General features: G+C 42.5%; 1 protein-coding gene across 1 annotated transcript; it reads left to right on the forward strand.

Moving 5' to 3' along the window:
• Window positions 1–832: 832 nt before the first annotated feature.
• LOC148214285 (corticotropin-releasing hormone-like) lies at window positions 833–17,054 on the forward strand. The gene is made up of 2 exons (XM_088153990.1): window positions 833–911; window positions 14,793–17,054. Exon 2 carries the CDS (start codon window positions 14,802–14,804, stop codon window positions 15,204–15,206), a length of 405 nt encoding a protein of 134 aa, XP_088010116.1. The 5' UTR covers window positions 833–911; window positions 14,793–14,801; the 3' UTR covers window positions 15,207–17,054.
• The last annotated feature ends 224 nt before the right edge of the window (window positions 17,055–17,278 follow it).

Below are 17,278 nucleotides of genomic sequence, written 5' to 3' on the forward strand. Positions count from 1 at the left end.
TTACTGCACTGTCTGCTGGTCTTTTATTGTGTTTGGTCTCAGACCATAAATCAATTTTGATGGGTTGATTATTAAATGTACTTATTAAGAAATAAACATATTTTTACAAAAGATGAGAGGTTCTAAAAATAAAAATCAAAGCGGTTTAAAATAGAATTTTTAATAAAGAAAATAGTAAATAATCTTTTAATAGCAATTATTGAAATGCTTTTAACAAATAAAAAGGCAAGGAGCCTGATTTTTCTGGGAAGAGGGACGGATAGTTACTCCACAGAGAAGGTGTTGCATTCGGCAGCAAGCGAGAAGGAAACACTGGACTTCTCTGAATCTTGGTCAATGGCAGTGCTTCTCTCTCAAGAATGGCTATCTTTGTTACACTGCATACTTGTACTGCAACAGGGACAAATGTGGTTAAAACCTCAATCTTTCTTGTATTCCAGAAAGGGTCACCAAATACGGTAGCTGACAGTTATTGAGTGGGCGGGAAGGGTAAGGCAGAAGATACACCCAATCAGATATCAAACTCTCTGTGTGTTTTTGTGGCCTCACTCCGCTTAGAAGAGAAGACTTCTTACCCCTAAGAGAAGAGGTGAGATTCCCTCTTATCTGTAGTCTTCAGAGTCTTCCCTGATGAAGGATGCTTGTTTACATTCTCTGCCTTCTTGCTGTCCCATGCAGATGAAGTCTTCCAGCCACTACGTGAGGTATGAGGTGGAAGGAGCAACGGGCAGATGACAAGCTGAGGAGTGTTTCAAGGACTGTCTAACCTGAGAATGGTGAAACAAAATGCTCAATCTCAGGTCCGTCAGCCCATGAGACGTTCCTTCTAGAGCACCAGGAAAGCAGAAGCACCTGGTATCTCCTGTGGAGACACGTGTGGACCGGGGGCTGTTCTCATCTTCTCGCACCAGGTGAGTGTCTGCATGGAAACATCCCTCCTTCTTTCTTACTAAGCCTAAAAGCTCACTCTTTATACTCTTCACACTCTTACCCAATTTACTGACAGTAACCAAACTCCAATTAAATTGTGCTTAGACCTGATGGAGCTCAATCAGTCTTAAATGAAGTAAATGGATGATGTACTCCCAGGGAAGATGGGAGTCATTGTAAAAATTATTTCTGTTTTCTGTCTCTCTTCCTCTTAGACTCTGGATTAATGTGTATATTTGCTGAGATCACAAACCTAATCTTCTAAACGTGCATCTGAGCTAATGCAAAACAAGCAATGTATATATTGTTTTTTTAGCCTTGTCATACGCCGCCCAGAGTCCCTTGTCTGTGAGATGGGTGGCCATATAAATTTGACAAAAAGAAAGAAAGAAAGAAAGAAAGAAAGAAAGAAAGAAAGAGAGAGAGAAAGAGAGAGAGAAAGAGAGAGAGAGAGAAGGAAGGAAGGAAGGAAGGAAGGAAGGAAGGAAGGAAGGAAGGAAGGAAGGAAGGAAGGAAGGAAGGAAGGAAGGAAAAGATCTGCTTCCCAGAACTGAAATTAACATGTCATCAAGGCAAGGAGGAAAAGAACAATTTTTTAGCCTTTTGACTAGTTCAACTTTGTTTGCAAAGAGAGCGAGTTGATGTGGATGATGGCATTATGGTTCTAGTTTAAATTCACAGTTATGAATATGTGTATATTTGAAGACGGGGTTCAGGAAAAACTCAGTGATTTGTCTGAACTCTGGATTTGTAAGAAATCACTCCTAGCTACTTGAGTAGGGATACTTTTAAAGTAGGAACTCACTTCTTAGAAAGGGTTGCCTGACTGAGGAGGTATGCTCATTCAGCTATCAAAAGTGTTTATGTATTCATTTAGCAACTTGTCAGCCGCTTCAGTTACTGGAGTAACTCTAGAAGGCTCAAGATATAAATTAGCAAAAGAAAAGTCATAAAAAGAAACAAGAACCAAGGAACGATGAGCGCATGGAGCCCATTGGGGAAAGAATAGATCAGAATCTATCCCAGCCATAAAACCAAAATAGGGTATTAGGGAGCTGACCAGTAAGGCCCCTTTGTGCAAATTTTTTTGCCACCCCTCTGCTTAATAATTTGATTTGCTAATTTTTTTTTTTAATTGAGAAACAGGCAGTGGTAAGACTAGATGGGAAGTTTGGTGCTGATATTTTCAGACAGCACCATACGTACGGTTTCTCTGCGTTGATATATAGCCCTTGTTTTGAAAGAAGTGAAATTGGATGTAAGCGGCCAGACGCGGTTGGGGTTCGGAACGGAGAACTGATTTTTAAAACTTAACTTGGTGCCACCCGGGTCATGGCGCCTTGCAGGGTGCACAATTTGCACACCTGCCTGTGGCGGCCCTGAAGGAGTAAATCAATTAGTGTAAAGCCGAATTTCCTGTAATGGAATTAATGTAACGAATTAATTGACGGGCTGTGATCTCTGGGTTCCCAAGAAGGCATATGGCCTGTTCCCTTGTCGAAGGCCACTGTTTGGAGAAGCGTTGGCGTTGCAAGCTTCTCCATGCTGAGCACAAAAATTCCTGGGATTCTCGATTCTGAGTTTCGGGGGGGGGGGGAAGTAATGATCTTCTGGAGCAGATCAGGAGAAGGATTCGCTATTTCCAAACTGGGTGCAGAAATATTAGCTGGAGGCAGTCAATTCCTGCTCACTGCAACCACTGGAAGGAAACAAAAGAAAATTCAGTGAGGGAACAAAGGAGTGAAAAAGTTAAAACAGTGTTTTCTCTCTCTGTTCCATTTTTCTCACTGCTGATGTAATTTCAGAAGAACATATGAATGGGAAATGTCTACTGCTCTGTATCGACTTCCCTCTCCTATGAATGCCTCTGTTGTGCTATAAGCTGGACTCAGAAGTAAATCCATCAGAGTTCAGTATAATTTACTCCCAATAAACAGAGTGCTGGAAGTCATGTTTCTCCGTTATTCCAACCCAGTCCAAGGTCAGCCTCGTGGTGGAGAACATCTGTTTGCCTTTGTCCCCCATTCTCCTGGAGGGAGGTCAGGAGACCAGCAGCGACTGAGAACAGGGGCAAGAGAGGCCGGAGAGGGACTGGCAGTGGGGCTGCCCCCTTTCACACTGATTATTTTTCTGCTGATTCAAAGATGGAGGCAGAACACTTCAACTCAGGAGTTGTCAAGCCTTACTGGGTAGACCAGACAGAAAACACAACCAGATGCGCTAATTCTACTTTATTGTAAAGCTACATGAACAGAATCTTGCAACTCTGAAAGCACATTTCTCCCTGTCTCCTTTACAGCCCAAGAAACTAGGGAGGGTCTCAGCCTCTTGCCCTGCCGATTTTCCTGCTACGGCCTCAGCTGCCTTTTATCTGACTGTTCCCTTGTCTCTCTCCTTGTCTCCTTGTCTCTTCTCCTTGTCTCCCAAGGCCATTCCCACATACCATTACAGGAGTGTGTAAAGATCCACTCCTTATTCTAATACGGTTTTTTCTCCAGTGCAAATGATAACTTGGAAGTGTGTGTGTGCATCAGTGTGTGTGCGTGCGTGCACATGTGCATATGTTCACTGACTTCATTGCTGATCCCCCTTCTGTCTCTATTTTCCTGTTGCTTTCTTTTTTTATAAACTGCCTCATGGAAGCTTATGCCTTTTAATTTAATTTAATAAAAATCAGCAGACTTACGATTTTTAAGGTGAACTAGCCCAGTCTTTAACATGCATTAAATGATCATTGTTAAATGAGCAGATAGAAGGTTCTGTTGTAGAAAGGAATGAAAGAAGAAAAACTATTTCTAATAAAGAAACAAAATCTCAGTTATCACCCACCAAAAGGCTTAAACAAGGTATCCCTGGGGGTGGGGGAAGTACCCTCCTCAGCACATAGTGGAGCCTCAAGAAACTAGGCCTATTGGTCTTTAATTAAGCCAGTCTTTTACCCTCATTTTCCACCTAAAAAGCTGATGAAATGGCAAAGCTAGTGAATGTGCCAAGGAGAAAATTAGAAGGATCAGCTCTGCCATGAGCAGAAGACGATGGTGTGGTACTTTCTAAGCTAGCATGTGGTCCCATCACAAATGCTTTCTAAATTAGCCTGGTGGAAATGTCCCATCATTGAGGCTGACGAATATTCTAGCTGCTAGTCCATCAGACCCAAGAGGTGCTATCTCTGTTTCCATCCCTAGTAGCAAATATATCTCAGACCAGTCCTGAGTAATTCCTACTCCTTGCCATTTTCTTACTTGATGGTGATGGTGGTGGTGGTGGTGGTGATTTTGTACAGAAGAGAAGAGCTTTCTTCAAGTCCCGCCATCTAGCCCAACCACCTCTCTGCCTCCAGACCCCTTTGGATTAGGGCAGACTACAAAACTAGAAGTAAACAATTTTGATCCCCTTTGGGGAGACACAAGAGATGAGCAGGTGGGACTCACAGCCGGTAGGAGTGGACCGATGATGTTCTCCAGCTCTGGAAAAGACAGACGCTCTCTCAGCGGGTCAACATTAATTGGCAATTCCCAAGGTCCCCTAAGAGCCCAATGGATGTTTTTGCAGCTGACTCCTAAGTATGTCAATCAAGAGGAGAAAATGCCACCCTCCAAGATGCCCAGAGGTCTTTATTTCCCAGTTTGATTCCATTTGAAGAGGTTCCTTAGCGCGTCAATATTATCGCTTCCATTTGTGAAAAAGTGACAAGTGATATGCCTAAATAGACAGCGGTTTCTAATTAATCCCTAGTGGTTCCTTGTAGAACAACCACTTTTCTGTCCAAGACAGGAGGCGAACAGAGGGGCAACAGGAGGGGGGCTGGAACCGAGACTTTGCTGTAGGAAAAACGACAGAAAAAGTGGCTTTTCAGGGTTACCAAATGCTCTAAGTGAGGTTCGTGATGTTGCTGCCCTGGTTGGCTGATCTCCCAAGCTCTGAAGCTTCAGTCCGGGCTTCTTTTAATCTTTCAATCCGGGTTTAAAATTTTTGTATTCTGAGGAACAGAAGTGATCCTCCATCTGTGGACTTGCAGCTTCTGATGGGCCCTGGTGACCAGCTTCTCTGGATTTTATGTTCGATATTGCTTAATTTTACGTGATTTTGCTTGCTTTAATCGGTTATATATTGTTGGTAGGTTTTATAAGGCCTAGATATCTATTACTTTCATTGTAAAATGGTATTCCTTTAGAGTTGGAGCTGCCTAGGTATTTAATGTGCTGATTTCATAATTGTGCGTATTTTAATTTTATAGATGTTCCTTTATTTCTGTTCCACGCTCAGCTTTTAAATGCAGTATAATTATTACTATAAAAGTTCTAGTAATTCTAGCAAAATTTTCTTCATTTACCTCTCTTTGGACTGTTTTGGTTTTTGTACTTGAGGGTTTTCTTCTTTCATTAGAAAATATTTTTGTGTTTGAGATCCTTCTTTTGCCAAGTATAGGTCAGCCTAAAAGAGAATTTGCAGCAGGGGCCCTCATAAATAGGTGGAAATAAGACCAACGGGTGCCGTGTCCCCATCTTCATTCATTCAAAAACAGCTATTTGCAAGTATAAGATGAATCTGATTGAAGCAAGCAGGACGATTCCGTGGATTTAAGCTCAACCTCATATTTTCTACTTGGAATAGGAAGTTTGCTCAGTTTCTTAAGAGGGAGAAGATTCCTCCTGCCTGTAATATCAGAAAGCTGTTATCAGTCAGAAGCCAGGTAGGTCTCGCACAGTCCGTGACAAACACCATGATAGCTAACCTTTTGCAAAAACCAAAGACAGATAGAAACAAGCTGGGATAGGACCAAATAGTTGATAGGAAGAAAAATGAAATGCAAGATGGTTTGAATATGCTTTCTATCCATAGGACTTGTTCTTGAATCATAGCAGTGTTGAAATTCTTTGATGATGGCTTCTAATTATATTCAATAAACATTACTTAACTGACGTTCTTGGATTTCTTGTTAGCTTTTATTTGGGGTTCATTTCTGGCAATGGAGTGAAGCTTGATACCATGCTATTGGATTAAATAGGGTTTTGGGTTTTTTTACTCCAAAAACAGCACATTCCAGTTCTTGTCTGAGCAACAGTTAATGGAAATAAGATGTCACAAACTTGGCCAAGTTTAGTTTCCGTCTAGGAGTAAAGTCACCTGCCTTATTGGACAGAACATGACTCTGTTTCTACCAAGATCGCACCAAAATCTGTAGGCATCTGCTTTCAGGCAACTCATGGAAAAAATTAGTACGTTTTGGAAAGCAGATTTACAAGTTTCCAGATTCATCAAAGATACAGAGTCTGATAACTATCAATGAGTCCCACCAACGTGTTTAACCTCCCACCTTCTTACCAAATGGGACCAAACTCAACCTGTGTGACATACAATAACCCAGTTATTGAATTAACCCCATTTGGGGGGCTGCTATCATATATTGACCCATTAAGGAAGCCCACAGACTGGATCGTACTAAACATTAAGCCACCAACCAATATTAACCAAGGTTAATTCTAATCCAAGCTCACACATAGTATGAAGGCATCTGATAGATGTTCACCTACCTAGATAAGTGTGTGTGTGAGTCTAGCCAATGAGTTTACCCAAATGTATTTTCTGATCAGTATGTAACTTTGAAGAGCAGTGGGCAAAGTCAGTATTCAGCAAGAATATTTCTTTTCTACCCCACCTTTTCATTGTGAAAAACATGAGTGCAACTTGAACGCCCAGCCGTTATGAATGACTGCTATCAAGATGTAATTAATATCATTGCATCTTTTGCATGTTATTCACTATTCCTCCCCCTCTCCACGCACGTATTACCCCTGCAGATTAGGAGTGTATTCATTTTCCTTGCATTGAGTAATATTCCACGCATTTGACAAAGCTGACTTGTGATATCACATCGTGCATCTTTGAGTTGCTGGAAGATCCTTTGTTTTGCTGCAACCGACTGTACGTATATACTAGGGGGAAAAATATTGTGCAGAGGCAAGGTATCTCATATGCTGGTGTGCTATCTAACATCTGAATTTAGGAAAAGTGGAAGAACACACATACTCTTGAAATACGTGATTTACTCATTCAGCTGGTGTCAGATCTGGTTAGAAGTTGGATGAAAGGCCACAAGGAAATCCACCAGGCTGTCGGGTAGATTGGGAAGTAGAAAATAATAGCCCAGGAGACGGGATATCCATTCCATGTTGTAGCCAAGATGACTATCTGGACATGTCCAGGAATTCAGGAGTTGCACCTAACTCAAAGGAGAATTTACTTCATTTGCTACACATGCACAGTTTATCCTCATAACTGGTGCTTCCTGTCTTGCTTTCTTACTAAAAGTAAAAATCTTTAAACGATTTTTAAACTTTTCTCCCCCCCCCATTGTATAATATAATCTGTGTTGATTAAAAATATTTGAATCCACAATACAATCTGATTGGTGGCAAACAGAGCCCTTGAGACTGAACTCTATATCAATCTTCCCTAGTGTTTGGATCAAAAATTGGGGGAGAAGGGTCGTTGAATAAACCCTTTGTTAGAACACCCTTATCTCAGAAAAGGAGCAGACACAACAGAGATCCCCACCTGGCCCCTTAATTTTCTGCAGCCAGACCATGCCTTTATTTGATTCTGTATTTGCCAGAAGAGAAAAATGCCTTGGCTGGCTAACATTTTTGCCAAGGTGAGCTTCTGGATTCTCCTGATAACCAACCCAAACCTGGTGCTCTCCACTTGGTGTGGACTCCTAACGTAAGTGTGCTGGATGACAGATGATGTAAATCAATGTCCACCAGGTCCGAGGGCACCAGGTTGGGAATGACTGAGCTAAATGACATGGATCCAGGGTTGCTAGAAGCTCTTGTGTTCCTTGGAAGGTGTCACTCAACCATGTGGTGTAGGCTCCTTTCCATGCCAAGGGACCTACAACCTACAGCCAACCAAGTTTCAGGACTGTAATGAAGGAGAGAATCCAATGAGAGGTGACCTTCAAGGTCTTTGTGACTCAGAAGAAAGAAAACAGAACATTTCAGGAATGTTCAACCAAGAGTTTCTGTGAAGACCCAAAGAATGGCAATCATGAAAGGGGGTTTCCTAAAGTAGACTGGGTCCACTGTGGCTGCGAAAAGCCAAGTTCATTATATTAAGAGGAACAGATGGCCCATTAAAAAGAATTCTGAAATCCTTTATCATCAGCAGGGCCTGATTTAGTCCTTTAACGTATTTCCAGGAGATGTTTAAGAGGTGGGAAGAGTGGCTAGTGATTGAGGAGAGCAGATGTTTTGGGTGGAGATTGAAACACCCAAAAGGAGATTTTCTATTTGAGTCTTCATTGTTTGATCTCAATCTACATTTCCTTCAAAGATCTACAAAGGGCAGGATATAGTTTTTGCAACCCATATTAGGTTCATTCACTTATTGGCCATCAAAGAGATGTTCAGGTTTCTGAAGCAAGCCCCGCCCTACCTCCCTGACTGTATAATTGCTTGATATAGGCATTCACGCAACAGGTTTAACCTGGTTTAAATGTATTTATTTTTCATTTTTTCACCACCCAACTCCCAGAGATCCTGGGCAGTTCACAAGGTAAAACCACAGAGAAAATGAAACATCATGGCTATCCCTGCATCATATCTCCAAATAAATAAATTATAGCATGGGTTGGGATGATGGCTTGGGTTGCCCATCATCTTAAAACAGGGCCTTTCTGAGAAAGGCAAGACCAGGTGGGTCCCACAAGCTGCTTCTCTTCATTTCTCAAGCACCAGCCCAAAATCATGAGCAAATGGACCACTGAAAAACGTTGCGGGTGGAAGACGAATTTCTAGAGTTGAAAGGATGACCCTTGTTTAGAAAACATGGCCCTGGGACCACGCTCATGGTCGCCCACAGAAAATAGCAGGGGATGTTTCAGAGTGGAGTTGCCAGACAAGAAATGGCAAATACCCCACCTCAATTGTACAACCCCTTGTAAGAATGGAGGAGTATGATCTGGAATTATGAGTTGGGTATCTGCAGGAGGGTTGAGAAAAGTCAATAAGCTGGAAGCCTCACTCCTTTTTATGTGTCGTATGTGTGATGCTGTCACCGTGTGACCATGAGTTCTTTTACAGCTGGGTGTGTTTTTACCTTTAAGGAGGACACAGATGCTCATAACAAAGAGGAGAGACTTGGATTGTGCAAACAACATTTTGAGTCTTTTTTTAAATCTCTCCCCTGCAGTCACCTCTGATAGTGGCTGTATTTGATCATTGTCTTAGCTGTAAATACCTGTTGTATTCATTTGGCAGTTAAGTTTAGCTCCTATTTAACATCTACATGAAGCTGCTCTATTGTGCTCACATATCCAGAATGAACATAAAACAAATACTAATGTAGAAACTGTCACTCTTGAGAGAATAAGTTAGAATAACTAGGACTCATGTTAACTCATTAGTCAGATAACAGGTCTCTAAACCCCTTTTAAAGATCAGCTGACTGAATACACAACCTTTTTCCGTAGACTGATTTGTGGTGGTGGAGAATAGGTGCTCTTTAAAGGAGTACCGACCTGACTCTGAAGCCATATTGGAGTGATGGTGTTTCGTATTACACATCCCTCCAAAGAGTGAGTAGAAATGCGAAAATATTTTGGGGTTGGGTTTATGCAACACTCATGTGCATCACATGCTAAGTTTGGTTAGTGTGTATATGCTTGTGGGACTTAGCTTGTTATGTGAGCCATGTTGGTTAGTTTATGATTCTGTGTTCAGGGCAAACTCAGCGACTGGATTAATTTAGTAATCAGGTTAAGCATGCTTTGGGACTGCAGTCATGGGCTGCACTCACATCAGTTGCTTCCCTGGTTACTAAATCAATCTTTTTTTTCTTTTCTTTTTTTGCACACTTATACTGAACTGTAAACTGACTAGACGACTGCATTCACACAACATAAACTGGCCAGAAGAGTGCATTCACCTTAAAAAAAACCCTAACAATAGTTGAAAATAACTAAGGTTAGCATGCTTTGTAAAGACAGCTGCTAGGTTTTTAACTGATCTTGTTCAGTGTGTTGCACCATTCTATAGCCAGGGGTGTTTGCTGTCCTTACAAAGATGGCTCTCAAAGTGAGTTAACTGAAACTTGGGAAATGGGTATGGAATTGCATTATTCAAAGTCTTCTGCTGGTGCACTCACTTCTGTGATTGAACATGGGTGTCCTCAGGGTGTGGTCAAAAATTCAAGATAAAAGGTGCACATACAAATGGACAATTGCACCATTGTGGCCACCATCCTTGACTTTTTTCTTTTTTTACCATACCCTGCAGACGCCCTGTGTTTTATTTGCAAAGCAACAATTTTAATAATATCAGATTTAATATCAGGTTGTCAAGGCTTTCTCTGGGGAACCCACATTCCCTGGTGAAAGCAGTTCTCAACTTTCCACTTTTGGGGATGACAAGATTGTGCATCTCTCCCTCTCAAGGAATATATCCCTTCCTTGAATAATATATTTGGAGGAAAAAAAGCAAAGCCATGCTGTGGTTTCCAGTACATCAACCCTGAAAAGTAGGATGAAAAAGGAAGGAGGGGGGTGTTCACACTTTCTACAAATCTCTGCATAAAGCCAGGTGTAAATTCTTGGCTCCTAGTTCTCACACTGCATAACTCATTCCTAAGCCAAGGAAGATGCCATTAAAATAAGCAGTATAAAGAAAGTCCATGCATTAATGTCTGAAAGGAACTACTCTTCCAGTTTGCATTTTTAAAAAACCTTCTGCTCATTGGTGATTTTAGCAGTGGAAAATAAGCTCTCTGAATCTTGAGCCAGGAGAAGAAAATTGCTTTCAAGAGTACAATCTGGGAGTCTTATGCAAAGCCTTAAACTGTCTATGCTCATAAAATGAATCACAATCAAAGCAAAAGGGGGGGAGGGGGGAATTAATTTTTTTTAAAGCCAAAAATGAGAGTCTGGTACACAATCTAGATTCAAGAGAGAGTTGCATACATTTATCCAAGAGCCTCTATGAATGAAGCCAATTAGACCGCCAAAAATGAGAGAAGAGCTTATCCCGTCATCTGGACGACAATTATCTGAAACTTTGCCATGGTCTGAATTTCTCCTCACCAGCAAAGTTAGCATAACCTTGGTGAAATAGTGCACCTGGTTATCTGAATAAAAAACTAAGTTGGATTGCAGCGGCTGCATTTGTGCAATGCATTTGAACTCTGCGGATGCCATTTCTGGGTTTGCGCAACACATTGCACCATAAGCTAATCCAGTGGGTTGGCTTCACACCACATGCTAAATCAGAAAAAACTAAACAAACCAAGATGAATACTGGTCAGAGTTTGCATGTTATACAGAGACACCCCCAGGTCTTCAACATGGTCTTCAACATCAAACATGGCTATAAACACAACCATGCTCTTCTCTATGTTGGGGTTTCAGCACCAAGGACAGCCCCCCGCTCTGCCATTCCTACATTTCTTCTAATTTCCTGGCTACAACTGGGCTGTTTCCCAACAGAAGTAACCATGTTTGTCTCTCTTCACACAGCCTGCTTAACTCGCTAATTCCAAAGCAAAGAGCTGGTTTCATGCCAAGTTTGGTTAGTGGTAACTTTGGGGTTCCTCTTTAGTTTCTGCCTATTTGATATAGTTCTCTCCAGTGCAAAACCAGAACATGGCTTAATTCTCTAACCAGATTAAACATGAGAATACAGCTGTTGAGTTGCATTGTAGTTACTGCCATTCCCCCTCCCCTCCCCTCCCCTCCCCTCCCCTCCCCTCCCCTCCCCTCCCCTCCCCTCCCCTCCCCTCCTTCCTTGGACTGGGAAAACCTACATCACAACTCCCAGTGCTGGGAAGCCCCCCTCTGCTCTACCAATTTTATTCTTGCTCCTGCAGCAGGCGGGGGGTGAGGGAGTCTTGAGATCTCCCCACTATAAATAGCACTGCAAGCCTTCTGCTGCTGAGAGTCTGAGGAAGACCAAGTGAAGGAGAAAGACGGTGAGTTCAAAGCCCTCCTTGGGCTGAGGGACCAGGTGGGAAGCATTACCTGCCCAGAGAAGGCATTTCAAGGAAGGCAACTGCAGGGAAATTGGGGATGCTTGCAATTGTGGGGCTTCCTTCTGGAAGGGGGGAGTTGATTATGAGAAAAATGTATTATGATGACCATGGGTTTATTAATGATTTATTGACTAATGAACCAAAGAACAGGTGAGGTAGGCAGGAAGAAGTAATCATGTGCAAGGGAGAAATATTATAAGGGGATGCTGAAGGTAAGTGAGTGGTTGTGTGTTCACACCCACTACACTTAGCTGGGTTCCTGAATTAATCTTTTTTGTGAGATTCTTCCACAGTCCCAAGAATCATGGACTGGCCAGATAGACTACAAGCACACTATAGACTAAGCTCCACAAAGTTAACCAAGACTTAAACTAATTCAGTTTACCGTGTCATCTGAATATGGCTGTATTTCTTTCACATGTTCTACAGGTGCAGGCTGGTTGTGGGGTGGAAGTGATATTTCCACCTCCCTAAAACTGGAGGAGGAGCAAAGAGATTCATAGGTTCCGAAGTTAGATTTAAGTTTGTCTTTCATCTGGAAGAATGGTCCCAAATCCCTGGTTTATACAGAAAGATTGAAGAGACATTAGATCTGTTCACCAGGAGGACAGATCTATCATTAGATGGTATGCTGAAGGCTATGCAGAAATTCAATCTAGTGTAGTGGTTAAGGCATCAGGTAGAAACCAGGAGACGGTGAGTTGTAGTCCCACCAGGCACAAAGCCAGCTGGGGGACCTTGGGCCAGTCACTTTCTCTCAGCCCTAGGGAGGAGGCAATGGCAACCCACTTCTGAAAAACCTCGCCAAGAAAACTGCAGGGACTTGTCCAGGCAGTCTCCGAGAATCAGACATGACTGCACGGATAGAAAAAAAAAATGTAGAAGTTCACCTTTGGATACTAAATATGTTGGAAGCAAAGATCAGAGATCATCTGCCAGCTTCCTAATATGTTTGGTGCGCCTGTATCCCACCCAGAAGAGTTCTGTTTTGATGTAGAGAGGCTGGTAGAAGAAATACTTTTTAGGGTATTATTGAACATGTGGAAATCTCCTAGATCCAGGTCTAATCAGGGCTCAAAAGCTGTGGCCCACCAGAGATGATTGTGATTACGTCTCTCCCCTTATCTCAAATCATTGGCCAAGTTGTCTGTGGCTGATGAAAGTCCAAAAACATCTGGCAGTTTATAGATATTCCTGTCTATTGGGGTGCTGGGAAACAGCAACCGAGTAAATAGCTTTATATATGAAGTCCAGGGCTCTGTGTTTATCCTTATTGTTTACAACTTGGCTCACTTATTTAAGCTAGTTAGGGTTCATTATTCAACTATTTCCTGGACAAAGGAATCTGTAACTTTGCTACTTTCTGTTTGGGATGAATAACATTTCAGTAGCTGCTGATGCCTTTTTTCCTTTAAATCTTTTTCAGGATCTCATTCTGAGCTTGTTCAGAGTGTATAGTTTTCAGTGTTACACACTGAAATCAATTTAACACTAGCATGACTTTTAAATTGGTTTTCACAGTGCTGACAAATTAAGTTCAATGTTATCTCTATCATACCAGAATGAAACTATCTTCTCTATTATTGATCAAGACCCCACAGTTTTTCCAGGGAATATATGCCTTAGGGAACAGAAAAAAGCAAGGGAATAAAAATGACATGGAATGAAGTCAGTGCCAGGAACACTATGATTATTTTTATATAATTAATTGCAATTTGTAACTGAAATTATACACTGTCTTTGTTTTATTGTTGCATTAGCTACAGCTAGAGTCAGGTGACTGAATAGATAAAAATTATCCTGTGAGAAGATTGTTTTCCCAGGAAGGTGAAGGACCAAGTATGTTAAACTAAGCACCTGTTGAATGTTTGCTATGGTGTACTTAGAAGCATGAACAACTCTGTTAGAAAAAACACCTTTATTGTGAAATCTTGCATTCTACTTGCTTGTTCTAAATAATTTGCTTTTTTAAAAATCCCATTATCATCTAATTGTAATGGCTATATAACAACTAGACTCCCCCTATACTGTAAGTGGTTTCTTCCATCCACAGACTCCCAACATATTATGATTATGGAGCTGGAAGATCTCCAACTTTTCCTGAATTGCACCTTCCCACATTGGCAAATTGTAATTCGTCAAATGTGGAAAGTCATAGCTTCTGGACCCTGAAAGCGGGGACTTTTTAGGTATTTTTTTCCTGGAAAGCTCAAGGTTCACTTGAGGATCCTTCGATCTTTCCTCTTGGGGGGAGGTGGGAAATGGGCAGGTGAAGCATGGGCTTCTCAACTGATAGAACAGCCTCCCAAGAGAGAGCTACTTGATTCCATGATTGCATTCACCCAGCAGCAGGCTTAGCTAAGTTAGTGACTGCATTCACACAATATGGCTGGGTTAAAGTTAACCTTGGTTAAGTTTTTGTGGCTTGGTATGTTGTATGTTTGGGAAGGAAGGAAGGAAGGAAGGAAGGAAGGAAGGAAGGAAGGAAGGAAGGAAGGAAGGAAGGAAGGAAGGAAGGAAGGAAGGAAGGAAGGAAGGAAGATGTGTTTCCAGAGGCAACCTCTGTTTAATCAGCTCTCAGCAAGCAACAAAACTTCAGTGAAAGGTAAGGTTTCAGCAAGTTCCTAAGCTAAAGGAGCACTCAAATAACCATGTGTGGAAGCCACCCCTTCTATTCTGAGACCTGTAAAGGACAACATTCTTCCCTGAATTATTAGCTTGATTTTAATTACCCTTTTCATGTTGTTTGAGGCATTGAAGCAACTGGACCCAAACAGAAGCCTTTGGAAATCCTGAGTGCATTTCTCAGGACTCAGAGTAATTGCTGGATTCTCTCCTAGGGTTTGGTGATGGCCCACGTGGTGCCCACAGCATTGCTCTTCATTCTGCTGTTTCTCCCACCAACCTCCTGCCTACCGCTGGCCCAGCTTTTGCCCATCAATGACGTGAGTTGGGAGCCGGTGTGGCTGAGCCCCTCAGCCTGGAGGAACCCACCTCTGGGATCTCTGTCCAGCTCAGCAGAGGGGATCTTCCAAGAGCCAAGCTCCACCAGATCCTGCCTGCCCCCAAGAGACCGAACCCGGCAACAGAGAGCTGAAAGATCCGCCTTCTCCAGCAAAAGACGGGATGGCCGCCCTAATTCCCTAGACTTAACTTTTCATCTTCTTCGAGAGTTCCTGGAAATGGCCCGAGAACAGAGAATGGCTCAGAAGGCCCGTAGTAATAAAATACTGCTGCATAATATAGGCAAATGAGGGAGAAGGGAGGGTTGGGCAGGGGGAGGCGCTGGTTTTCCATAGTAAAATGTGTCGTTAATTTTCTAACTCCGCATTTGGTAGAGAGCTATGTGTCATCTTTCAATCTGGTTTTCATGTCTGATCTTCCTCCAGAGAACAACTCACTCCTCTGAAGGATAAAAAACTTTCTTGGAATGCCTTTGCCAGCCATCAAAGGGAACAAGATGTTTCGCTAACTCCTACTTTGACTGGAATTCAGTGTATTGTGTTTGATACAGTACCATCAATATAGCAAACTCTTTTTCTTCTTCCCTTGAGCCTAGCATCCACATCTGGACCCTGAGAGAGACAGTAGATGGAATGGGAGTTATAGGATTTGGGTAGGAACAGGGGAAAATATATTGGGGTGGAGTATTTCCATCCTGTGGGCAGGGTTATCCTCTGGGGGTCAAAAGAGTCAAGATGGTACCATGAGTGCATTATCAAAGCCATGCTCACCTAAAAAGGATTGGGGCTTTCATCAAATGGTCACAGGCAGCATCTTGACACTTTTTGCACACACACACCCCCACCCCCCATGGATGCCTCTGATACCTCCATCCCTGTTGTGGCTTCATTCTTTTTGGATGAGTGACCATCGTTTGACACCATCAATTGACCAGGGAACATAACCACTCTTGACCAATTGCAGTTGGCAGAAATGTCTGACATTTGTCAACTGATTAGGCCTCCTGAAAGCCAAGCCACTGAGAATGCATCTCTAGCCCCAAGTCCCCGGCCAAACATTTTCCGATACTAGCAGGACAGGGAGAAGAACATGCCCCGAAGATTTTATCCTGTGAAAAGTGTCCTACTGCACAAGTCCGTTCAAACCAGTCTGGTTCAAGATAACAGGATGTACTGACTGCTCTTTCATCCTCATAACCACGCCTATGAAATGGCTTCATTAGCTCAGTACTTTTAACAGGATCATTTTCAGATCTAGCATCAAGTGAGAAATTGTGCTAACCCCCAGGTCCTGGGTCAATCATTATTCAAAGCAGTGTCTTCCTGTAGGACCTTGCTCTGTGAATCTAGTTCCCTGAGCTACAGGCATTGTACTGCCCGGTCAGTCATCCAAGGAACTGAGTTGTGAGTGTAGAGTGAAAGACAGACACTGACCAAGCCTTGCCCACTTCGGCCTGGCCTGGCCTGGCCAGTGGAGAAATAACTGGAGATGTTATGAAGCCCTTTGATCGTTCTTCTCGCCGAAGAGCTCACCGGGTACCAGGCAAGGCTGGAGGAAGTGGGTAGGGCTCTTGACACAGCAAGATGGCTGACTGTGGTCAGTCCCCAAAGTAAGAGGGTCTCCCTGAACTAGTGGTGAAGTATGTTGTGTAACGAAGCCAGGAAGGGGTACAAAGTTAGCTGCCAAGCTGCTTATCTCCAGGGTATCACAATTGTTTAAACCCGTGAATCTGCCCTTGCAAAATATGGCAAGCTTGGTTAGTATTAATCTGCATTCGTTTTGGGTGACTTTATCTCTTATGAGAACCCAGTTCTTTGGGTTAGGTTATGATTCAATATACTGGGTGAGTCTGCACGCTGGACTATGCCAATAACCAAAGTCAACATGTTATGGGAATCCAAATATATGTTTAGTTGTGGTTAATGTATATCAGTCCAAATATGGTTTGTAAATCATGGTTTATAGCTTAGACTGTTCCAATGACATTCCAGTGGTAGTTTATTTAAGAAATGTAGTTGAGAAAAGCATGATCTGTCAGAATGATGTGTGAAACTTTTCACTGGCTTGATTTTTCTGGCCCACATTCAGTACTCTAGTTATTATTTTAAATTGTTCACAAGGTTCATAACTTTCTTGGTCATCGGCTTCCAGTGGGGGGGGGGGGGGAGAAAGAAGGGGAGCAAATGCCGACGTGCATCGAGACTGCATCATGAGAATGACACAGTTTCAATACTTGTGTCAGATGTCATGCTGTCACACCGTTTGCACAATGAGGTCATGGCATACATCTTCGCATTGTGAGATGGTAGCTTGTTCCAGATGGCACTGGAAACAATGAAAAATCAGACTTCTTCCTCTGGTT

The sequence above is a fragment of the Python bivittatus genome, unplaced genomic scaffold (assembly GCF_059951505.1).
Source record: "Python bivittatus isolate LINGU-HERP-01145 unplaced genomic scaffold, Pbiv_v1 ctg000700_np1212, whole genome shotgun sequence".
Lineage (NCBI taxonomy): Eukaryota > Metazoa > Chordata > Lepidosauria > Squamata > Pythonidae > Python > Python bivittatus.